The 27,228-nt window shown below is 35.4% G+C and overlaps 1 protein-coding gene across 3 annotated transcripts in view; it reads right to left on the bottom strand.

Moving 5' to 3' along the window:
- Positions 1-27,228, bottom strand: part of SS3 (starch synthase 3) — a 239,001-nt gene that overhangs the window by 74,770 nt on the left and 137,003 nt on the right. For all 3 annotated transcript variants that reach the window (XM_089825567.1, XM_089825568.1, XM_089825569.1), the window contains exon 10: positions 15,323-15,493. In XM_089825567.1, the coding sequence (XP_089681693.1) occupies positions 15,323-15,493 (171 nt within the window). The remainder of the gene's footprint in view (positions 1-15,322; positions 15,494-27,228) is intronic.

The following is a 27,228-nucleotide window of genomic DNA, read 5'->3' as shown; positions in this document are numbered from 1 at the left end:
GGTGTCTTTTTAAATTTTTAACATGAATTCACTGTTTTTCTGCAATATGTTCATAAGAGAACCTTTATATCTGAATAATTATTGGTATTTTGAATGGTTCATATCGACCTCTACCATAATTATTTCATGCTCAGAACCTCATTTTGTAATTGGACTTGCCACACACGCAGGTACCTACGCAGTTAACTTTTTTGCAAGCTCAGAAAAGTGATCCGACAAATGCCTTTGGCTGACACCCTGAAGATTATAGTAATTTGGATTATGTGTGTGTCTTCGATAGAAGAATGTCCAAGTCAGATAGTCAACAACGTCCTGCTTACTTTGTTTCCATCTGTCAATTCAACTACTTTCCATGCAAGACCTTTCCCAAACTTCTGCTTGCATTCACAACATTTTCTTTTGGAAGTGCAGCTACAGGTGCAATGTAAAGAGATCGAAATGTACTCTTTCCACCTATGTTTGAATAGGATTGAAGTGCCTGAACTGCTGGTACAAAGCTTCATATGAAGGATCTCTGAATGCAGATACATGAAGTGGTTGTGAATCTAGTAATTCAGTTGGAGGTGGATTTCTCTAGCAGAATAAGATGTCTAAATGAAACTGGCAAAACAATCTGTGATCCTAGCCATTTGTTTAAGACAACAAAAATAAAATATTGGGGTGTGAGAGGTTCATTTATTGGGACAGTGAAGCTAAGGTTATAATCATCCTTCACATATTGCATAAAATATTCGTGATGAAGTATAAATTCAGCATCATTTTCTTCCATTATAATCTAGAAAGGCAAAACATATCCATGAATTTTCTCATCCCACTGAAAATCTGGAGTGATTGTTAGTTCCACCTTCATATTAGACTGAAGAAAACAAATCTGTGAAGACATTAATTTATAACATTAATTCAAGTCAAAAAAACTGAGAAATGCTCAAATGGGGGCCCAAAAATTTGGGCTTCATCAGGATTTGCAAACTTCATTTTAGACAAGATTATATGGTCCATCAATAAATAGCAGTTGAGGAATTGCTATCTAACTATGCATTCAACATCATGGCACAAATAAAACTCACATCAAATTTATCATTTCTAAATACTAGCATTTGCACCTAAAAGAGGTGCAATTGTTACGCTGGTAGAAAGATATATCTTGTTTAATATATTATGGAGCTGAAGAGAGGCAAAACCAAGTGTATTCACTTTCTTCTTCTGCTGCTCCTATTTCTTCTTCTTCTAGTTTGTCTCCTTCTCCTTTGACTCCTTATTCTCCTTCTCTTTCTCCTTGCCCTTTTTTCGCTTCTTGTTTTGTGTCTTCTTCTTCATCCTACCTTAAATCTTTCTTTTTCTCCTCCTTTTTTATTCTTTACATTCTTCTTCTTCTTTTCCTTCTTCTCTTTCCCCTTCTTATTCTTCTTGTCCTCCTCCTCCTCCTTACCCCTTCTTTCATGCGTCCATCCCCTCCTCATTTTTCTTCTCCTTCTGGTTCCAATTCTTCTTCTTCATCCATGTCATGTTCCCCTTTCCCTCCTCTTTGATCTTCTCATTTGTTGCCTCCTCCTTCTCCTTCAATGTCTTCACGTTCTGTTTTTCTCTTTCCTCCTCCTTTCCTTTTTTTTTCTCCTCCTCATTTTTCCTTTTTATACTATATCTTTGTGCCCTCCTCTTTAACATTAAACTAAATAGCAATTTAAATGTTATCAAATATTTCTAAATATAAATCATCATAATATCTTGTGGTCAAATTAATAAATTTTATTTCTTTTATGACGATGGTAAATGATATTTGTCCAAAAATTATTGAAACCATAATTTATATTTTTTAATTTAATATTTTTAACATTTTCTAACATATATGTATAGTATAATAATTAACTCTAACTTAACGGTAATGGTAACTCTAATCTTATCTATCTTAAAATGGAAACCCTTTTTTAACCAATTAACATAACCAACTCTTGCCCTAATAGCATTGAAAGATGATATATATTAATTAATTTTTATGTATAAAATTAAAAATTTACATTAGAGTGAGCAACCTACTTCAAATGATGGTAAGTAGTAAAATAATTTTATATATTTTATAATCAATAGAAAATATATAATATAATTATGCATGAGTTTATCTTTAAAAAGTAATAGCATTCATATATTGAATTTTAAATCAATTACTACTTTCAATCAACTTATTTTTTAAAGCAAAAAATTGTTCTTAAATTCATAATAAGAAATTAAAGTAAAAGGAATTCCATAAAATATTTGAAATTTAAATGAGAACTTTATTTAATATGTGATTTATAATAAATATTATTGATCTAAAAAATATTTTTTAAATAACTATTTTAAATTGGAAATATGATTATCTTTAAAATGTTATAAGATATATTAATATACTGTAAATTAAAGGATTTTAAATTATCATTATATTTATTAGTTTCTAAAAATTGAAGAAAGCAAATATAAATGATTTTGTGCTTACATATATAATTTTTAAAGTTGAAAAAGTAATTAATTATTAACTATTATAAAACTTGAAATTAAAATTTAAAAAATTAAATTAAATGTTAATTCTGTAAAGAATTTCGGTGGTTATATTGAAAAGCTGGCAAACATGTTTTTAATTTTAAATTGAAGCAATTGAACCATTGTAATATTTTTTTTCATTTATTTTTATAGTATATAATTTGTAGCATTGAGATATTTTTTAAAGCCAAAAATTCAAAATTTAAGTCTTGAAATTGAGGAGAATTTTTTTCTGAGATTCCTAATTCGTTCCAAATTGTGTTTTAACAGGGGTTTAATTAATTTTTAAGGAAATCCATTTTACAAATTGAGTGGATAATTTTAAAAGAATCAAAGATCGGACTTTGTAAATATATATTTACAATACTGATCTATATTTTTATATAAGTATTGATTGGATGGACTAAGTTGATCAATATGTGTGGATGGAGTGAAACATTATATAAATTACTAACTGCAACCAAAACAGAGTGTTGCTAGCAAATCCTAGTTACTCATTCTTCCCCACATTTATTTTACTTCCATCCTCATTTTTGCTCAGATTTATGGCGGTGTAGTGTGATTCTAGCTTATCTAAGACTCTAGGCATTTATAGTGTGTTTGTCTTTTAACTACAAACAGAATCATTTCTGATCTTTTTATGTACAACAACACATTTATCGTGTTTGCTTACATTTTGAGTCCCAAGGATATCTTTAAGAAACCTCCCATTGAAAAAAAGTATAAAATTTTGGCAAATTAGAAATTAGTTCAAGAGAAAAAAAATTAACTTCCACTGGCAAATTTTTTTTTTTGAGGAGTTTTTTTATTTTATCGATGATTATTTTCAATCGTATGAAAATTATTTAAAATCCAGGCGAATCTTTCATTATTGGACAAAAGTACACATACCTAGAAACCATAATTTTATTATTATTATATGGAGCATAATTAATTATCAAAGTTGAAGGTTAAATTTAGTTCGGTTTTATTATTGTATAGTTTCACTCCAAGTTATTGAATGTGGATTTGGAGGCAGCGCCCCTGTTATTTATAACTTTTGGACAATCCTAAATCAATGGCCTAAATCCTATTTTGGGCCAAACTTTTAAAAGGATACCAAGTTTTGAAACAATACCCAAAAATAAAGACACATGTTCCCAATCAAATCTATTTTTGGAATCTCTCGAATAGAAACACAAGTCAAATCTACATACTTAACCTTATAACCTAACTTAAATTTTTACAGAAATTGGCAATTATGACCATTGATTAAGGCAAGCCTTGGAAATTGTAGGCGAAAATATGTAATTTACCATAGAAAAATTAGATTCCATTGGCAAAGTCATCACTAAAATACAAATACTTTTGTATTATTATTAGCTATTGGCCTAAGCGTGGGACCCAATTTTTGTAAAGTGTTGTCGATGTGGCCACCTCAAAAGTGCAAAACAATTAGCCAAATTTGGAGTCCTTGATGAGTGAGATTAGCCAATTGGCAAATATTAGCCATTAACGTTTTCCTTCAATAACTGAATATAACCTTTTCCAACAATGCAAAAATTGTCATGAACAATTTTTTTCCTATGGTAAAATTTGGACGACTTTTTTCTCGAGTGTGAGCTTAATTTGTTTAAATAAGCCTGAATATACAAAATCTTTGTTAAAATCACAATGACAGTGCAAATCACTTTTGCATTCTTTGCTATTATCATTCGTCGCTTTATAAATTACTCAAGCTAAACATTTTTTGGTTTAAGAAATTAATAAAGTAACCCATCAACATCCAATATGAAATTGACAACAGTGATGTCAACATGGACCTTAGACCTGGCACGTGAATGACAACTGGGGAATTCAAAACTTTTTGACAAACTTTTCACCACTCACACAATTTCCAGGGAAGACATCACACTTTTTGATCAAAGTCTGCAGTATAATAGCCTATTGGCTAATAAATACATATTTGCATCTTTGCACGTGAGATTAATGCTTAAAGGTATGCCTTTATGATAGAGAATAGATATGCATACTATTTGAAATCCACCTTGCAAGAGAGAGGGCTAAAAGTATAAGGGTGGTGAGTAAACTTTTAAGTAGGTCATCCTAGAAAGACTATTACAGCCTAGGTCAAAGAGGGGCCTTACACAATCAAATAACCCCTTACAACCTCTACCCAACTCCACAAGATGGTAATTGTCTTGAAGGAGACAAGGCATGGTTGCAGAAAGTAGGTACAAGCCACAAACAAGAGGGTTACGATAGGCATCCAATATAGGCTTGGTTTACAAATGGCTTTGTGCAGATCCATCATATCTCTTTTGCCAATGTGTTTATGAATATAATGAAAATTGACTAACGCTAATGAATATATATATATATATTTGTGTGTCTGTGTATGTAGGTATGTATATACTATTTTACTAGATTTGCCTCACCATTGCAAAGTTCGGTTTGATTCACTGAAAATGTACATTCGTGTCAAATTTTGCCTTAAGCCCACAAATTCATCCGAAGGTCCATTAGATGGACCCAAACTGACTTTTGGCTATAAACATGTCTATTTTACTTTTTAAAAGTTTTTTCCTACTAATTTTATGTATTCAACCCTCCAACCCTGAAAAAGACCACTTAAAAGGAGAAATGGATGTTTTATATGTCATTTGTTCAATTTGTGAATGAAGAAAACTCCTTGCCTCCATTGCTAAACTTTCTTTTTTCGTTGGCATTGCTCAAAGAGTGTTGAAAAGTGATTATTGCATGCTCTAAGCTTGTTTGGGAGTTATTCCTACGTGGCTGCAAATGTGGAGAACTTCTCAATGACATTGAAGAGGAAGTCTTCAACAAAAGAGGTAGGGTTTTGTTGAATTTGTTTGTTTTGTTCGTTTTTTAAAGTTTTCTTTACATTTTTTTTAACAAAAGGAATTGAGTTCTCTAATTTTACTTTCTTTTTTCATTTTGGTTTGCGGTTTTGGATGTTTTTTGTAGGTTCATAGAATGGCAAGTGCTTCTAGAACCAAGTGGTTCAAAAAGACCCAAGCTCTCCTCTATGAAAATATGTGGAAACGATTCACCAAATGCCAAGTGGAGGACGTTACATTTGGATTTGTAGTCATTGCAAAGAGGAACATAGTATCTCTTATAGTAGAGTAAAAGCACACTGGTGATATATCCCTTAAAAAAGCATTAAGTTTTGCACAGGGAAAACAAGAATTGATTGGAAACCACCTAAAACTCTTCCTGCAAACAATAGTGTGAACAAATATATTCAAGAGAAAAAACAAGCAGACAAAGCAGCTGGGAATGCAAATGCTCATCCTTTGCAAAAGTCTAGAAGTGAAACTAAAAAATTATTTCTGGCTTCAGTTTTGACTTCAAACGAAATACCTACATCCATTCTTGTGTTTTCCTCAAGAACCAGTGATAAATAAGAGATGAAAGGGCCCCTCTTGGAAATTTCATTTCAGAATGAGGCTAAAGACATTGTCAAACAAGACAAAGTGAGACACACCTATGCAAATGCTATGGGATTTAATGTTGTTCATTCACCATAGTGGCTAAAAATGTTGACATCAATAAATTAGGCTCCAAGGGGATTCCAGGGCCCGGGTTATGAGAAGGTACACACCACTTTATTGGACATAGAGGTGAAATGTGTAGAAGATTCCATACAACCCATCAAGAATGAGTGGATAAAAACAGGTGTCCATAGTATTTGATGGATGGAGAGATGCAATAAATCACTCTTTGATCAAAGTTATTGTAGTGTCTATGATAGGTGCAATGTTTTTGAGAGTTGTGGATTGTGGAGGGGAAATGAAGGACGATCCATTCACTACAAACATTTCCATCCAAGCTATTGAGCAAGTTGGCCCTGAAAATGTTGTTCATGTGATAACTGACAATACCAAACTTGTAGGGTTGTTGGGTTATTGGTTGAGGAATGCTTCAAACACATTTTTTGAGCACCTTGTGCTCCACTCACTTAACCTAATCCTGCAAAAAATTAGCAATAACATTGAGTGGATCAAAAAAATGTAGGAAGGTGTCTAGGTGAAATAACCCTAACTGGTGATAGCTTAATCAAATACCAATTTTTCCCCATAAAGCAATGATTTGACATTTAGTCAAAAATTTGGCAAACAAATTCTCCAACAAAGTAATTGGAATTGCAAATATTTTAAATGCTCTTTGATCTAGCCAAAAGAATGCATTGTCCAATACATATTAATGAAATGAAATAATGACAGATGAATGGATAACTCACAAACATAAGCCAAATACTGAAAGAGAATCAAATTGCAGAATTGGAATTTTATTAACCTCTAAGTTTTCCAGTATGCACTACAATTCAAATACAATTGCAAGTAATTTGAAATAATTAATTAGAACCTAGAATTGTGCAATTGAAAAGATGATCTTGATCCTTAATAACTGAAATACGAATTGCAGCATTCTGGAAATAATCCAGTTGCAATTGCAAGCTTGAAAAGATGTCCCTTGTTCACAAACACAGGCCACATTAGATTCCCAAGGTCCTCCTAATTAATTGCAGACCCTATTCCAATGTCGCAGGTCCAAACTGGGCAATTTGCAAGCCCTGTGAACAGAAGCTGGACCCTGAAAGCAATTCACAGTCCTCCAGCAAATAATGCACTCCCTTGGGAATTAATGCCAGGCCTAGATTAATTAATTGCAGCTCAAATATGCACTGCCAGCCCTAGATGCAATCACACTGCACTCCTTCAATTGGTGTGATTTCCCTAATTGTGAATGTTGCTGTTATATATATGGACAAAAGCCTTAACAAATGCCAATGTGATTTCCTAGTCAGAAGTACGTCAGAAACAAACAAGCACACGCCACAGCTGGTTAACACAAGCCTCAAGACCAAATGTTGCCTAATTAGGTGATGACGCCCATTCAGCATCTGGACGCCACACAAGGGAAATATCATGGGGTTTTATTGCAATTCCCAGTCACCGAACTGCCTCCCAAAACACTTTTACAGTCACAGCTTATTCCCAGAAAAACATTCAAAATCCACTCCCAGACACAGATATAAATAACTGAATTAAAACTCTTTCCTTTTCACAGAGGATAATTTATTCCAGGCTTACTTTGCAATTCAGACACAATTTGAACCTTCCATAGAACCTAATAAATGCACAATTTCCAGAATAACAAATCAAATACTCAGCTCTCAGAATACCTCCCAGCCAAGGTTTCTCCCAAAGAAATAAAAATAACAGAGATGGAAGTTACAACACTCAGAAGTTGATCCACAATAATTCAGCTGCGTGATCAATGCACAACTCAAACTCCAAACCCTTATACCTCAGCAAGGGCATCAGAATTCAAAAACTCAGAAATGTCACCAAGACAACGAAAGCAAATAATATTCAATCGGATGCTTTTTTCAATAACATGAGCTCGTATTTATAATCCCTTATTGGGAAAAGTTTCCCAAAAGAACTCAACTCCAGAAACTTTACTAATACAACTAAACTCCTTTTAATTAATATCTTTCAATAACATTATTATAATAAAATAGCATTATAATAATGTGAATTTAATAATTAGTTAATTAGTTAATATGATCTCATGCAATCAATAACCACATCCTCTGCAAATGACAACCAACTGCCAAAGCCACCCACTGCACTGCAAATAATGTTAACTGCCAAAAATAGACTTAATAAAAATAGTAAGTTCATAACTTAGACCCCCAAATCACCCTATCAGCCCACAAGGGTCACTATGATGAGCTAACTCCATTAACTACACAAACCTGCCAAAAACATGGACATTAAAGTCCTCCCTCCCCGAGATTGCTTGTCCCCAAGCAATCTAGCATCACATTGAAACCTCGACAAAGATCCCATAAGAAGCGTGTGACATCCCTACCATCACTAAACCAACTATATCCAAAACCATCATCATAGCCAATAACATGATTTGTAACCCAAAACCTGCACTGATGATGCAAAAGTTAGGACATCACTAGAAGACAAGTCCACGGGAGATCTCAACACATTCTTCTTCACTCTAACTACCCAATCATTTTGCAAACAATCCAACTTAGGCATAGACCAACTCTGCACCCAACGCAAATCCTAAACATGTGAGTCAAACATAAGACTGTACACACTCATCACAGTATAAACTCTACTACCACCATGATCATCCCCATGATCATCCTCATGTTGTTGTGATGTGTCATCCTCAATCACGTTACTGTAAACCCACATGCTACAGTTTGCTACCCCTTCCAAGCTCAGCGTGTAAGTATGACCTTTAGAGAAAGGCCCTTGCACCAATAGAAGAGTTGTCAGCTCCTCGGATCCTCTCTAGAAGCATCATCAGACCTCCCTATCGCCTTGTCGTTGTACTCAACAATTGGTGGGGACTCCTCATCAAATAGCAGAGGAACAAAAGGTTTTGAAGAAACCTTGCCTCGAGAAGATGTCTCTAAGTCCCATGCCTTCCTCATTGCTACCTATAAAGAAGATGGGTCCAATGACTTCACCCATCCACGAAGTGGCTTAGTCAGTCCCAACATAAGTAACATCACTTGTTTACGCTCTCAAATATCATAAACCATGGCTAAAAGCCTCTAGAACTCATTGATGTAACTCTAACTCTAATCCACCAAACAGCTTTAGCCGAGCCAACTCACGGATGTATACCTCTGGGTCCTTCCTATCAAATCTCTCGATCAAGTGATCCACAAACTCTTGATAGGAAGTGATCTGATCATCCCATAGAGAAACTAACCCATGATACCACTAGTCATGGGCAGCTCCATCCAAATCCAACACTCGAAACTTGATAGCATCCACCTCAGATATAGGACACCAAGCCAAACACATGTCAAGCTTATGCATCCAAGCTCAAACGCTAACTCTCCCACTACCATCAAAGTGTTCCAATGTCATCTTACTAGCCACTTGTTGTAACTCTGTTTGTCGAGGCATTTGACTCTTAGGTGTTGGCCTTGCCTTGGAATGCTCCAACTTCTGAGTTAGGAACCTATCAAAATCTAGATACTCTTCAATCAGCTATGATAAAGCATCCCACTCCGCAAAGTGTATTACCATGTCATCAACAAAAGGAGCGGCCTCAGACTCAACACTGACCACATCCATCTCGAGTCTCAGAAATGTGGGCCTATACAACCTATCATGAGTGTCAGTATGTCCATCAGCTCTGTTAGCTAACCCTACTCGATCCTCAACTCGAACCCAATCTGCATCTCTATATTTGTTACCATCTCAAGTTATATCCTCGCCTTGAAATCCATTAGAACCAACAGAACCATCTCAAGCCCACTCCATACTCCATTCTCGCGGAAGAGCTATCTGTTGTAGAGTGTTAGAAAGCTGCTATAGCACCCCTGTCATATGTTGTTGTTCGACTACCAAGTTCCTAAATGTCTATATAGCCGCTTTGTCGACCTCTGCGTCAATGTCTCTAACTCTTGATCCGGCTGAACCACCCAGACTACTAATAGACCCAAACTGTATCTCAAGCTCACCTTCCCTAGGTGGAGTGGTACAACCTATACAGGTACAGTGCATACCCAACACAAATCATCTATCATCTCCCATGATACTGAATGCAAAACAAATACTAACAACTCTTGCACAAACCACTGATCAATAATTCTAAACCCAAATCTTGCAAGTTGGCAAGAAACCGCTCTAATACCACTGAAATAACCTCAACTAGTGATAGCTTAATCCAATATCAATTTTTTCCCACAAAGCAATGATTTGACATTTTGTCAAACATTTGGCAAACATATCCTCCAACAAAGTAAATTGGAATTGCAGATATTTTAAATGCTCTTTGATATAGCCAAAAGTATGCTCATTCTTTATTGTTTATACTTGAGACCTTTTTTGAATTGTTCTCCAATACGTTTTAATGAAATGAAATGCTGACAGATGAATGGATAACTCACAACCATAAGCCAAATACTGAAAGAGACAAAATGCAGAATTAGAATTTTATTGACCTCTGAATTTTTCAGTATACACTACAATTCAAATACAATTGGAAGTAATTTGAAATAATTAGTTAAAACCTAAAATGAAGAAATTGAAGAGATGTTCTTGATCCTTAATAACTGAAATTGGAATCGCAACACTCTGGAAATTATCCAGTTTCAATCGCAGGCTTGAAAAGATGTCCCTTCTTCACAAAAGCAGGCCACATTGGATTCCCACGGTCCTCCAAATTAATTGCAGAACCTGTACCAATGTCACAGGTCCAAACTGAGCAATTTGTAAGCCTCATGAACAGATGTTGGCCCTGAAAGAAATTTGCAGCCCCTCCAGCATATAATGCAGGCCTCTGGGAGTTAACAACAAGCAGGGGTTAATTAAATGCAGCCCATATATACACCGCCATCCCTAGATGCAGTCACGTTGTCCTCCTTCAATTGGTGCGATTTCTCTAATTGCAAACGCTGCTGTTATATATATGGACAAGAACCTTAATAAATGCCACTGTGATTTCCGAGTCAGAACACAACTCAGAAACAAACAAGCACAGGCCACAACTGGTTAATGCAGGCCTCAAGAAATCTCCAAATGCTGCCCAATTAGGTGATGACACTCTTTCAGCATCTGGACGCCACACAAGGGAAACACCATGGGGTTTTATTGCAATTCTCAGTCACCAAACTGCCTCCCAAAACACTTTCACAGTCACAGCTTATTCCCAAAAAAATAATTTGAAATCTACCCCCAGACACAAATATAAATTACTGAATTCAATCTCTTTCCTTTTCATAGAGGATAATTTATTCCAGGCTTTGCAATTCAGGCCCAATTCAAACCTTCCATAGAACATAATAAATGCGAAATTTCCAAAATACCAAATCAAATAGTCAGCTCTCAGAATGCCTCCTAGCCAAAGCTTCTTCCAAAGTAACAGAAATAACAAAGATGGAAGATGCAATACTCAGAAGTTGATCCACAATACTTCAGTTGTGGGATCAATGCAGAACTTAAACTCCAAACCCATATATCTCAGCAAGGGCATCAGATTCACAAACTCAAAAATGTCACTGAGACAACAAAAGCAAATAATATTCAATCGGATTCTTTTTCCAATGACGAGGGCTTGTACTTATAATCCCTTATTGGCAATCATTACCCAAGAGAACTCAACCCAGAAACTTTACCAACACAATTGAACTCCTTTTAATTAATATCTCTTAATAACATTATTATAATAAAAGATCATTATAATAATGTGACTTTAATAATTAATTAATAAATATGAGCTCATCAACAAATAACCACATCCTTTGCAGGTGACGACCAATTGCTAGAGCCACCCACTACACTGCCAAAATGACAACTACCAAAAATAGACTTACTAAAAATAGTAAGCCCACAACTAAGACCCCCAAATCACCCTGTCAGCTCACAAGGGTCACTATGATGAGTTAACTCCATTAACTGCACAGACTTGCCAAAAATGGGGACATTACACTAGGAGATCCAAATGTTTGTCACGAGCTATTTAATGATGTAAGCCATATTTAAACAATTCTCAAGATTAGAGCTCTTGAAGGTAAGTCAAATCATTTGAAATTTAAATATTTTTAGACTTCAGTAAACTTTCTATGTTTAAAAAAATTTATTTTTAATTTTAATTTTAATTTATCATTGTTTTGATTTTGAAATAGGTTTTTGAGATCCATTTTGCCCACAACGCTATTGTTTTGTGATGCTTTGTGGAGGTTAAAGAGGCATTGTCTATAACCGCAATCAACGCTAATTGGAGCATATGGAGACAATCCAGTAGTACAAGGGCAGCTGACATTAAGGCAATGATAATAGATGACTCTTGGTGGGATCATGTTGAGTACCTCTTAAGATTCAGTGAGTCTATATTAAGCATGATCCAATACACTAACATGGATAGGCCTTTTCTGGGTGAGGTATATGATGGCATAGACTCTATGATTGAGGATATTTAAAAAATCATAAATGAGAAAGAGCAAGATCCTAAAAACAACTCTTCAATTAACTATAGAAAATCATGGTAGAGAGATGGAACGAAATGACTATGCCTTTGAATCTCCTTGTCTTTGCATTGAGCCCCAAGTACTATAGTCAGTTGGTCCTCAAGGAGAGTACACGAGTTTCCCCAGGTAGAGATTGTGAAGTTGTTGATGGGTACAAGGCAGCAGTCTGTAGACTCTATCCCAATCACATATGGCCTACAATGAGGGTTGAATTCATGAATCTAGCAAGCACCAACAATTGTGGTCATGAGGCTCTTGAAGGCAAGAACAATGTTGATGCTCCTAAACGGTCGTACTTTCGTGGAGAAATGTGCTAGCACCTAAAGCCCATTGCCATCAAAATTTTACCACAGGTAAGTTCTCAACTCTTATGATTCTAACTTCTAAATTCTTGTTGATAGATACTAAATTTATATTTTTAAAATTGGAAGTCTTGATAGGTTGCTAGTTCATTATCATCTGAGAGGAACTAGAGCACATACTCCATCCACTCAATAAAATGCAACATTCTAATTTCTACAATCCAAGAAGGCAAAAGACTTGGTCTATGTGCATTCAAACTTGGGGCTCATAACACTCAAAGAAAATACCTACAAAAAAAAGGAGGCAAACCATTGGTATGTTGAACCAAAGTGTGTAGAGTTGGGAGGTTTGATTACCCACCTTCATGCACTTATAGTTGATAATGAGAATCATAAGCTACCTAGTGATACTGAGGCAACTGTCGAGGCTAACATTTCTAATACCAATGCCAATAGAGATTTGTGCTTTTAATTTGCCACAGTCGGATGATGATGATATGTTTGATGATTTTTTAAGATATTTGATCAGTAATGGCTGATTGCAAATGTTGAATTTATTATTTTTGAACTGAAACGTTGATATGGTGGTGTATTTTGCAATGTTGCTTTAATATTAGCAAAGTTGTGTATTAACTTATTTGCTGCTTCATACATACATACATACATACATATATATATATTAACACGTATTTTTGTATGGATAAACCCATAACAAACTTTAAACTGCCCAAAAGTTATTTTAAACAAATTTCAAACCCGAAACTCAAACACCAAACCGAATAGGCAACTTAGTGTGTATTAACCTAGAGTCTTTCATGTTGTGATTGTAGGATCCATCAAATTCAAGATTGTATTATGAAGGAAAGATATATCCAGTTAGATATAGCCCTAACCCTAATTTGTTGCAATTGTGATGCAAATTCTAGGGAAATTAGGCAGGAGACATCAGACTAGGTAGGTAAAAAAATAAGTTCATGGAATTTTTGTTAAGTTTGAAGGATGCTTTGATCTTTAGGTGGGAAGTTTGCTGCTTGAAAACCCTGGTTGTCATTCTTGTCTATCAGAAGTGTAATTGCTAATATTCATATCTGCATTTAAAAACATTTTTTTTTAATCTCAAAAATCTCAAAGGGTTTGAAATTCTTTGAAGTCAAATCTATATTTTTCTAGTTCTTTTTTGGAGAATAGGAATACCATTAGCAGAATATTTTAGCATTAATTTCTACAGTTGCAAAATAAAATGCCAAGTGCAACTCTCAAACAAAAACGTATGTTCCATAGCATCTCCAGTACACAGACAAAGGGACAACAGACCAGTGACCAGTTGTGGAGGATAATGGGGGAGAGAGAGAGAGAGAGAGAGAGAGAGAGAGAGAGAGAGAGAGAGTTCTAACGAATATGTGTCTTTATATACATATGATTACCTTAGTAGAGAAGAAGTTTTCATATTTCAAGAAGCCCACTCTTTGGAGACGAAAAAAGATATAGTGGATGAAACTCGATATGAATGGCTATTCAAATAATTTGAGGACTTTTGAGCATCTTGGTAATTATATCCTAACAAGGGTCATGATATATCTTGATGGGTTTATGTAGCTAAAATGGATAGTTGTCCAATAACTCAAGAGATTGATGTTTTACAAGTTGGCATGATGTAATCTAGGAAGATAGGAACTACAACTTATGGAAGTTATGAGGCAACTTGATGGTGTTCTACTTGGTCAAATAATTGCTCTCAGAAAATAGTTTTAAAGAATTCATATTTCTATTTGGGTGTATTGATTTAGTTTTCAGTCAGCATATTTTTTCTTTGGTATGTTACGCTTTTAGTTCTGCAAGACTTAAAGGAGGTGTTAGAATATAAGACTTAACCATTGTAGAAAAGGTCACCCTAGTGATTTTAGTGGTGTGTATTAATGCTATTTATTATATTATTATTAGATTTAAGGTTGTGGACAAGCATCATGCTTTTGATAGTCATATCTTTCGAACTCTATGTAGGGAACTGAATTCCTTGTAATACTCAATCCAACTTTTCAATATGTTATTGTGTTATTGGGTTTTGTGCTCATTGCTCATTTCCTAAGATAAAGTCTATATTGTTTACAAATGTGCCACAACAGTTATTGGCCGCCAGCACATCAAGCTCTATTACAAACTTGACTTTATGCATGGTACACACAAACATGCATGTATTGAATAATAACATTGTCGAGAACAAGAAAAAGAGAAATACAGAACTGCTATTGGGAATAATTTTATAACAGAACAACAATGTGATTGTATGACGTACTTGATTTTCAAACAAATCAGCACTGTGCCAAAAACACAGATTATATATATTGTTTGAGGCAAAACAGAGGAGAGTATTTTCTAGTACATTCGCTCGAAACAATGGAAAAAAAAATCAATAAAAGGAAAAGGACTTCACAATTAGCAGTCCCAAGATTAAAACTACCAAGGAATAGTCGGCCTTATTTACCGTGGTTGCTTTGTGAGCATGTGCCATTGCCCTTCCAATCAGCGGAGCACCAAATTCTAGATTATGAATTGTAAAAACAATACGGGCATTTGCTAGGGCATAATGCTTGTATTGTTCTTGAAACAACCGGGCAACTGGCGCACTTGTCCAGTCATGGCAATGTATAATGTCCTGTCAAATTCACAATGTTAAAAAAAATATGCTCAGAAAAATACCAAATTCTTCTTGATGTTCTGTTCAAGTAGTTTAAAAGAATAGAATGGAATAGAATGAAAAAAATCCACTAAAATCCTCAAGATATTTATTTTACAATGGAGAAAATTGAAAAGTCATCTGCCAATTTTATAGTCAGAGTTTTATATTTCTTTTTCCATTTTAAACACTCTTATCTGTAAATTGAACTAGATAAATTTCAGAAACCACTGTTGTACTTTCTTATAGCTTCATTCTGATTAGCAAACAAACTTTGTTAAAAACAGATAGAAACTGATGGAACATTTATTATGATGAGCTCCTTTGATATTAAACTCACTGTTGGTTATAGTAATAATCTTGCACGTTTTTTAATTATTGAAAGAATTGATAGATGGGATCAGCCACTTTCATAATTTATATCAAAATATTTTGAGCCCATGAGTTGAAAGTGATATCTGACCATTTCACTAACCAAACTAAGTCACATCTCACAATTTACAAGATTGAGGATATATTAATTAGAAATAAAGAGACTATCAGAGTTTGCAGCTTTGTACACTCGATCCTTGACTGTTTGTATGTTTTCAAGTTGTACTATGACCCAAGTTGGCAAATGCTAAAACAGAGTTTACATGGTGCAAAGGAGATGCTAAACTTCATCACAAAATACAAGTTTTCTCATGACAAAAGGATGTGATACATGGGAGAGAGTTTGTCATGCTCCCACAAATGAAGGAGAAATCAATGCCCTAGAATATTCTCTTATCTCTAAGACCTGATGATTTTCTTAGAATGAGTGATCAGACAAATTAGCAGAGGTAATCACTTAAGGAACAGTGATTAATAGAAACAACCATTTATCATACAGAGATCAAATATTAGAAGCAGAAATAATTAGACCCGCCGTGATAACTCCTCCCATGTATCCTAGAAAGAAAATAATTCAAACATGCATCAATTCTCGGGAATACTTATCAAGGGAAATTCAATACGTACTCTTTTCCTTTAAAAAAGGTTTTTATCATATTTGGCAACTTGGGAAGCCAAGAGATGTTAATCCTAAACAAATGAATGTTAACAAATTATAAATTAGACTTAATAAATTGGTTCCAGGCAGCCATGTGTTAAAGAGAAAGCAATCGAAAGTCGAAGAGACACCTCCTTAAGAAGAAAGATGTCCTTGGAGAGAGAGACAACTCTACACCTCCTCTTGAAGGCTATATAAGATAGATCTACAGTTGAGGAGAGGGGCATCGAAGAAGACAAACAATCAAGCAGATCAAGCACACACAATCACATCTAAGAATATAATCAAGAAATCACACAAGTACAATCATGTCAAGAAGACATTTAGCAGATCAGCAAGAAGCAATTCTGATAAAGTAAAGAATTTCAGATAGAACCTCTATTCCTCAATCAGAAAACACATCAAAGTAACTGATAATCAGATCAGGCTTAAAAAAATATCTGATATTATTCCAGATCTGCCCTTCGTAGTGTTTATAAACACACATACACACACATATAGTTTATACATAAATAGATAATGCTTATATCTTATGTGTATATCTATATGATGGAATATAAAATATGCTTGATTATCTGAAACCTATCTTGTAGGAAGGATTGGGGATCTAAGAGGAGGGCTTAAAGTGGGATTATTAAGCCAGCCACCCTAGAGATGACTGTATAACTCCTAGGGCTAAGAGGGTTCTGTCATCAATCTGCTCTTGGACTTAAGAGGAAAGAGCCATGAAACCCCTTCACAACCTACATTCAACTCTACAAAGATGCCTCTTGGTTTTAGGGGACTGAAGCATTGATAAGAGAAGTAGGCACAAAAATCCCACTAAGAGGCCACCTCAGATTTCTTCATCCAACCCCTAATGTGTTTATATAATATTATAGATGTTATATGAGTCTTATGTGTTCTTGTCTAAACCTAACAATTGAGAGCGAAATATCTATTTAGTGTTAGATTCAAATCCAAGATCATGTTGTTTAAGGAGATATTTTACTTGCTAGAGATGTAACCCTAATTTGTTGCAATTGTGATTCTAGGGAAACTTCTAGAGTAAATTTGGAAGGGGACACTACAAATGGTATCAAAGCATAATCCTGCCAGCCTGCAAAACAAAACCTAATTCAACCACCGTCAAATTAGGATTAACAGTTTAACCCTTTCCTTAAATAGGTCAGAACTAAAAATCAAATGGGTCAACATTCAAATTCTATATACTTTAACTACTTCAAGTCTAATATAAACATTCTTTCTCCATACGCATGCTCTTCGCATATATGCATTATGTTGATTTCATGACTAATTCACTTCAACATGTTTACTACATAAGAGCATTCCTTACCTATACTTTGTGCTTTTGTGTGTACTGCTTCATGCCTCAATATGTCTAACGTGTATTTTGTTTCATGCGTCGCATGTTTAATGTGTATTTATGTATTGTTTCATGCCTTACATGTATGATGTGTATGCCTTGCATGTCAGATTGTGTTTATGTATTGCTCCATGCCTTACATAATTGATGTGTATTTAAGTGTACTGCTTCATATTTTGCATGTTTGACATGTATTTATTGTTTCATGCCTTATGTGCATTTATGACAACTCCACAACTTTTGTATGATTCATACATGTATTCTAGTGTATACTTCATGTTTTGTGTGATGCATGTATGCTTAATTACTTAAGTGAATTCATCTATATACTTCATGCACTATATGTATGCTTCACGATTTAAGTGGATTCATGTGTATACTTTGTGCTTTATACACTACATGTATTCATATGTATGCTTTATGACTTATGTGAACTCTTGCTTATGCATTATGTATATTTACATATATACTTATGCCTTATGAGTATTCTATATGCTTTATACTCTGTCTACATTCAAGTGCACACTATTGAACAAGACGAATAACTAAGAAGGGGGGATGAATGAGTTATTCCACACTCATAAAGACTTTTCCAACTACTAGTAAACACTTAACATACTCCACTACTACTTAAGATCTTTCAATTGAAGCACAAAAGTGCACCACCAAAAGATAAGCATTAAAGCAAAGGTACATTGGAACAATGGACACTAGATTTTACGCGGACATCGTGTTGCCAAGTTTTAGTTTTACCCTTACAAGCTTGAAGTTATTGGTATTTAAGTGAGTTTCTGTTCAAGTCTAATGTCTAAGTATCCTTTAGGTTACTTCTCATCTTTCCGGAGTACCTCACTTTCTTTGCTTTCCAGGTCTCCTAATCATGCTGTGCAAGTGTTCTATTTTTTTGGCGTGCAAGGGATCTAGGTAATCTAGGCATGGTTGGGATGTCTTATGGCGTCTTCCAAATGAGAAGTAAGTGATTCATGTTTCACAATCTGTTGTCTTGCCTCAGCATTCCTTTCTTTATGGATTCTGAGCTTTCGAGCTGATTTTCCCTTGAGCAAACTATATCGAGTGCGTATCTGAAAGATGAAGTCGTGAAAGTGATTATGTGATGTTGGAAAGCCTACGGAGTTGTGGATCAAAGTTAGAATAAATCCCATTCAAATATGTGGAGATAAAATCAAGTGCTACGAGGGAACATGGATCTATGGGTTTTTTGTTGCTTACTCATAGAAATGAAGTTGTTTTGTTTTGCTTCCGAAGCTGTAATAACTTGAGCCAAATCCCATTCTCAATGATCAAATAGTGTGAACACAATGTTGAATGAATCATTTTGGACTCGTAATCAATAAGGGATGCTCGAAATCTAACTTCGCAGCCATCAGATTGTGATCAAAAGGTTGAGTGCTATTGATTCACTTCTTTCCAGGAAATGTTGTTCAAAAAAGGGTTTTCCGCCTCTAGGTGACACACAAGGCCACTTCTCTGAAGCCTATGAAAATAGAAAGTCAAGTTACTCTAAAATGTGAATACCCTTTGGAGATGCCCAAAAGATACTTCCGGAAAAGTTAGTGATGAAAATGCGACCCCAACACAAGGAAAACAAGTGTTGCATGCCTAGTGTAGAAAGTGCAAGGATAAAGTGTGCAAGCCATCTAAGGATTACTCCCTGTGTTGCAATCCCGAATAGAAGGAAAATGGGTTTGCGAAAAAGCTAAGTTTCTCTCTCTCCCGCATATGTTAACATTATCAAGTATATCTTTATTCCGAATTTTGAAGCAAAGTAAGGCACTTCTTGTAAAGCTAAAGCATTTTGTGTTGTTAAGTGATTCTTAGTCATATCACTTTACTTTAAGTAAAGTAATAGAGCTTTCGGAAATTTAATATTTTACATGCAAATGAACGAAAAGTTTAAATAGCCATTGATCATGGAATTAAATGCAAATCCTACCATTATAATTGTTGGCCGAACTTAATTTCGTTCATCTGGTGCCAACGTTCTAATTCCTATACCTATTTCATCGGAATTACCTACAATTGGTTTCTTCAAGTATATTAAAACAGCTATTTATCGAAAAATGTATCTTATGCAATCATAGCGAATGGCAATCAGAGTTGTGCTGGTTACAATAAGTTAATTGGCTCAGATAGTGAATTAAAAGAGCTAACAGACACATCTTTCAAATTCTATGAATTGGGGGGATCTTCATAGAAGACTCAATTCTCAACCCATTCACCTAATCACTCAAAAGCTTAAGGAGAGTGGACTAGTTGAAGCAGTTGGTTTTCCAATCACAGTTCATGCACCTAAGCTTGTGAGAGAATGCATTGAGAGATACGACCCAGAAACAAAGCAAATTTTATTTCTTGACCAATCTATCCTCATCTCAATCAACAAGGCACTGATGCAATCCGTGTTTGGCATTTCCACGAAGGAGCAATATTGTGAAGTTGATTTCAGCTCTTTCGCATCTATGTTCAATGAGAAGAAGACCCTCAGACAAGAAGATATGTAGAGGACATGGTTCTAGACTACTTGCTCAAAAAAGAGCAAAATACCGAATTCCTGTTTAGCACAAATTTGAAAAGAGATATAGTGGATATCCTTGCACTCCTCAAACTAAAAGGAAAAGAGAAGATTTTGGAGTTCATCGAGCACCATTTCTTCCTAGTACAAGAAATATGTGCTGAGGATATGCAAATTGACTGGGCACAGATCATCTGTGATGAGCTCACCTCATAGTTGAATTCGGCTAGAGGATTCAAGCAATTTTACATGTCCTCGTATTTGATGTATGCCCTAGCAAATCGCCACTTGTGGCCCGGCCTCCCTAGCATCCCGAAGTATGATGAGCACACCAAAGTATATAAATTCTACCCACATCTATAGTTGCAAATAAGTTTTAAGGAGTATGTGGCTGAAAATGATGCCTTCACAATGAGGCTATGTCGAGAATCGCAAGGATGCCCTGAAAGAAGATTTTCACCGAAGACAATTTCAGCCATCAGCCAATTCAGATGCTCATTCATCCAATTTTTGAGCTTCTCTTATTTATAGATAGGAGCTAACCTCGGCTTTCCTAAGAGGCTCCCAAGGTATCCAGAAGACACAGTGGTTCTAGTGGAATTGTGTTGACAGATCCTTGAAGTGAACACCTTGTGTTCTAATGTGAAGGAGATAGTCAAGATTCCTTTCCCTATAGTGGTTGGACCGTATTCATGTGCTTCTAAATCTGATGCTAGGAATATGGCGAAGAGCTTTGAGAGCAAAATCAAACTGGTAGACTATGAGGTACTCAGGCCTCAATATGATCCAATCAACTTTGTAAGAGATCACTTAAAGTTGGGATATGCATACAAGCATGTTCCGGATATTGAAGACTTTTGGTCCGAGTGACTCAATGAGTACCAAACTTGGGAGAGGTTTTGGTTGCGGCTAACAATTAATGAAATTAAATTGTATAACGATTTTATTGATGTTTCTGAGCTTGCCGATGATGGAGCCTACATGCATCCCACATCCTACGAGAAGATCAAAGGCACCCCAATTTTGTCTGCCCCACCTACAGGTCCAATCATTGATACTATGGAGGTTCTTATGCAAGGGATAATCAAAAGAACAGATAAATGGGTGGAGTGGACTCGAGCAAGGAAGAAGAGAACAGGGAGCACTGGTTCTACCGGTGGAGTATCCACTGCAGCCACCCGATCAACATCTGCAGGGCCATCATAGTCCATTGGTCAAGGTGGAGACCAACCTCCAGAGAAGAATGTGCCAATCACTCTTACTTGTGGAGTTGGCTATCTTCTAAACACCGGGAAAGTTGGGGAGAAGGAGGATGACAAGGATAATGGAAAAGAGCAAGAAAAATCAATGGCAATGGCCAAGCCATCTTCCCCTGTCCAAGTCATCAATTTGGATGGCAATACCAACCCCATGGATGGCCAGGAACAAGATGCCTCCAAGCAAGGGGATACCTTAGCCCTCTCGGTGACTGAAGTCGTTGCTTTCCCTATTGCTTCTCAGAGCAAGCAAACTCCCTTAATTTCAAGGAAGCTATCCCATCCCATTGCCTTGCAATCTGCTATTGCTTCTCAGAGCAAGCAAACTCCCTTAATTTCAAGGAAGCTATCCCATCCCATTGCCTTGCAATCTGCTATCAATGTGCTCTCTATAGTCATGGCTCGAAGAGACCATTGATAGGAAGAAGAGGAGATATGAGGAAGCAGCTCCATTGAAGGACTTGATCACACAAGTCACACTGTCTCAACCATCAAAGAAGACAAAGAAGCAGAAGAGGATTGTTGCACTGGCTACGGATTCAACAACTAGCTCAAGGTCCCCCCATTAGTTGAAAACTTGGGAAGACTAGAACATTTCATTGGTGGATTCAACAACTAGCTCAAGGTCCACATGTTCTAGCACTCAAGGTCCCCCCATTAGTTTAAAACCTAGGAAGCCTAGTGTTGGATGCTCATAAGCTCAAGGAAGCACCTTCAAATCATCAAACCACCATACAAAAGGCATAAGACAAGCTGACATAGCAGTTGGCCCTTCTGCAAGAGGTCATGACATAAAGACAAATGTGGTCATTACTCATGGGATCCTCAAGACGGGAAAGGAGTCACTATTTCATTGGAAACAATCCTTAGAGTTTTTTATAGAAAGCTCTATGAGGTCTGCAAATGAGCTTAAGAATGTGCACGAGCTAGTGCAAAAGGTCATTGAGAAGTTGTTTGAATATTTGAAGATATATTTCAAATCTTCTAACCATAGAACACTTTGGACTATGTATATTTCAAAATCTTTGTCTTCATATTATCATTGGCATATGATACGGCATTTACATAGTCATAGATGTCAACTGCTCAATATTTTTGTGTAGTTCTCTACGCTGACATAGAGCCCCTTGATTCGTATTTATTTATCTGATTGTCACTGTTTGTTCATCGAGCCTTGCGTCATTCGTATGTCTATTGGTAGCTTGTATTATATCATGGTGCCTCGTATGCTCCATCTTTTGGCTTCATTGGTTATGATACTGTAACATTATTTTGTATATTAATAAAACATCTTCCACTTCTGGATATATCTGACCTCAATTGTTTGATCATGCCACATACTGATTTTTGGCATCGGTTAGAATTTGAGATATTGTACAATATTTTTGACCTGTTATTTATTACATAATTTTGTGTGATGATTCCATCACCATCCTTGTATATCAAGGATTGTCGCTGCATACGAGTCTTCAAATGGTTCTGTTATTTCTAAGAGCTGACGGCATATATATGATCCCTCAGATATATCGCTAAAAAAGTATAGATTTGTTCCCTTCAAAAAACAGGTGGCTCCTCTTCAACGAGTCTTACCATTTGCTATACATAATTATTTCTTGTATATATTACATCTGATCATTTTTAATGTCTTTGAAACTTCTACTAATGTTTGAGGTCCATAATAAAGATATTAAACTTTTTTTTATCGATCTTCCAAAATCATTATTGCTATCTTGTCTTCATATAGGACAAGTATCTTTTTTATCTGTCGTAAAGTGCTTAAATCATAATCTATTCTTTATAAATTGGTCTATGGGGCATATTATCATCGCTGAGACTTTATCACTTGTTATTTGAACTTTCAAACTTACAAAAGGCATCATCAGGCACAAACACCTCCCGATATGACTGCGCTCCATCAGTTGTATTCATATCTATATATGTAGTCGCTGTTATACAGATTATTTCTATGTAATTAACACTGCTCTGTTCTCTATTTTCCTTTTGTATATTGAACTCATACAATGATTCCTGTTAAGGTTGTAGCTTTATAGAAAGACTCCTTCATTATGGCTGAGTAGATGTTATGTTCCTGTAGGATGCAGCTCCAATGTTTCATATATTGATTCCTTACTACTTTGCAATGCATTGATCTTGTCTATGTTGTTGTCACACTACCTTTGGTATACTTGCTATTAAAACAGGTATAAGTATTGTTGTGCGTAACATATACTTAATACAATAATGTCTTCTCTTTTATATTGCAGTCAAATGATGCTTCTCAAAAGAATATATCACCGCTTTATGCAGATGAATTCTTGACCTCATTGATTGCTTATGCAAATTTATTGTATTTGTCCCTTTATGCTAGAGAAACTGTATATCACTTTGTTGTATCAATATCTTTCTCATGGCACAGCGAACTCCTAAAATCTTGTTGCTATCATTTTTACTTGTGAATGCTTGTATAAATGTTCAATATCTTGACCATAAACCTTTGTCTAAGTAGATATTGAGATATTGAGATGAGGACTGTATGTTTGACTTTTTGGACTAATATTTATGACAGTCTATCACAATCTCCAGAGTGCCTTCAACATCAATGACAATATTTCCATCAACTTGTTCCTTTGAACAAACATGTTCTAGCTTGACCACGTTGTTAGCAACTTGCTCTTTCAGATAGTAATACTTAAAAAGGAATGTGCTTGGTGCGGGAATACATAACAGGATTCTTAGAAATATCAATGGCACTCGTATTATCACAATTTATGCAGATGGGATTATCAAAGTGTATCTTGTAATCAATCAAGGCATTCTGCATCCAAATTACCTAAGTGCAACATGAAACTGCTGCAATATACTCCGCTTCAGCAGTAGATAAGGAAATGCACGACTATTTCTTGCTGAGCCCTGAAACCCAACAGCTACCTAGAAAGAAAACACAGCTACTTGTGCTCTTCTTGTCATCCACCGAGCCACCCTAATCTGCATCTATATAGACTGTAAGAAAGAAACCAAAACTCTTGGTAAACCAGAGACCATTTTCCACAGTTCCTTTTAAATATTTAAAAATCCTCTTAACAACATTAACACGACTTTGTTTTGCTGATGAATGAAACCTTGCAACATAAGCAAGAGCTTGCATAATATTAGGTCTAGTGGCTGTAACAAACAACAGACTACCTACCATTGACCTGTAGAATGTTTTATTAACAAAGGGAGAAACATCATCCTTACTTAGTTTGCATCCAGTTTCAATAGGAGTGTTGAACGGATTGCAGTCCTCCATTTTAAATCTTTTACGCAACTCTCTAACATATTTTGCTTGTGAAATAAAAATGCCATCAGCTGTTTGCCTAATTTGCAGCGCAAGAAAATAAGGCAACTCCCCCTCATAGAACCTTAGCTAAAAGTTAAGTTCATCAACCTTAGCCTTTATTTCTCGGATACAAATAAAATTTAGTTTGCAAGCTTGGTGGAAATATCTCTATCATGGATCATGTGCAATTATGCTGATTTTATTTCCTCCATTGTGCTCTTAATAATTTGCAAATTGGTGAGGGAAAATAAGTTTTTCGTAGTGCACGACAATTTCTTGGTATCTTATGGATGAAATTTATCAACAAGATTCTTCATGTCATCGAACTTGGATAGCATTTGCACTTCATTTCCAGCTACTATATTTATTTTTTCCTCCAACTTTCCTCAAGATCATACAAGGTTAATGAGCTATTATTATCATATATGCAAGAAGTAGAATTTGCTTCATACCTAACAGCAATTGTCTCCATGGCTTTACCCAGGTCTTGAATGTATTATTGGTCTTTGGAATTGTATTTTTCTTCTTTGATTAATGGTAGATGATCCTTCAAACTATGTGATTCATGAAGCCTTAGATCAAAATCAGATCCATGCATTAAATTTCCTGATTTGCCTGTGATATTATGCCACTCAACATCAACTTACTACAATATCATCTTCACATGATTTAGGCTCAACAGTTAGGAAAGCACTTAGTTGAAAAGAGAATTCATCCCAAATTGGTTCTTCATCATATTTAGGTGCCAAAAACACCTGAATCCCATGGATTTGAGAGCTGGTTGCTAAGATCCCATCTAAATCTCATGGCATCAATCAGTGTGGATACTTCACCACCATAGATGATCTTTGAGAAGGTTTCCAACCTCCATCAAAACCCCAAGGATTTCACTAGAGAGTATCATAATCTACACAATGTCAAATTAGCCTCTCAATTCTCTTTTATACATTTTCTCAACAAATTTCTAGAAAGCCCAGTTTAAATTCACTTTATTAATATTAATTCCATTTAGCTCCAAACAACTCTTTTTATGAAAATAATTATGTTACCAGATTCGCTCCTGGACCTAGGAATTCCCAATTCAGTTCCTCCAAGGTCTGGTCCTTGTTAGATTCGGTCATAATTCTGCCTCAAAGAATGAAATTCTCTGGAAATTCTTGCAGAGGAAACTGGGCAGAAGTTAGACAAATTTTGGGCAACTTTTGTTTCAAGTGGAAGAATCCAGACAGAATTTTAAGCAAATTTGGTCCAAAAACACCTTTTGTTGACTTTTTCTAAGTCTTTTTCCAAATTAGGTCTTTTCAACCCTCCAGCCCTAAAGTGATCACTAAAAAGACGAAAAAGGTGGTTTTATGTTATTTGTGTATTTGTGAACTAAGTGGTGTATGAACTTATTTGCTACACTCAGAATCTGTATTTTGTTGTACAATTTCACTAACTTTTTACTTCTGACTTTTATTCAACATATATCTAATTATTCCACAATTAAACATTTCATTGTTTCTACCTTGAATAACAGAATTTTCTTCCCATTAAATATGTTATATTTATCTTTTCAGCTAAACCAGCTTAGACAACTATACTGCACTCAAAAAGTAACCGAGTACTCATGATTTGTTTTTGCCTTGCAAGTTTCCACAAGTTCAACTCAGGTTGTAGCACCGAACTCATGGCTGGTACTCAATGGGTTTTTAGAAGAAATTCATAAATGATGAGTTTTGGCCAAGTGTTGCGCTGTTCTCAATTTGGGTATTCACTAATCACTTAAGCTAAAGAATTTTACTGAGCTTTGTGCAGATTTTCACCAGTTCTTTAAATTTGGGGTCTGCCAAGCCAAACCAGGTATTTCTAATTTCTGTGAATTCAATTCTAGATGGCTTCTTATGTATCTTCTACCCTACTGCAATTTATATGTTCTCTTTTGGAAGTTTTACTAAAGCTTTGAGGTTACATGGTCTGCAAATAGAAATTGTTATGCTATTTATGTCTACATATTGAACCAACAAAATGATAAAATTTGTTTTCCTCTATTATTGGCAGTAACCAAATATGGCAAATGGTTCAGATATTCCTGTATGTAGTTGTCAGATGCCCTCAGAACCTTTCTTGCCTTTTACATAACATAATAGATGACAATATCAAAAAATCTTCTACTTTCTCATTTAACAAGAAGATAGCTCATATATTCTCTAGGTGATTTTAGATTCAGCTAT

This window comes from Cupressus sempervirens, chromosome 4, assembly GCF_028749045.1.
Source record: "Cupressus sempervirens isolate cs-2001-9-10 chromosome 4, ASM2874904v1, whole genome shotgun sequence".
NCBI lineage: Eukaryota > Viridiplantae > Streptophyta > Pinopsida > Cupressales > Cupressaceae > Cupressus > Cupressus sempervirens.
The sequence above is the reverse complement of the archived record's forward strand: the minus strand, read 5'-3'. Positions and strand labels throughout refer to the sequence as shown.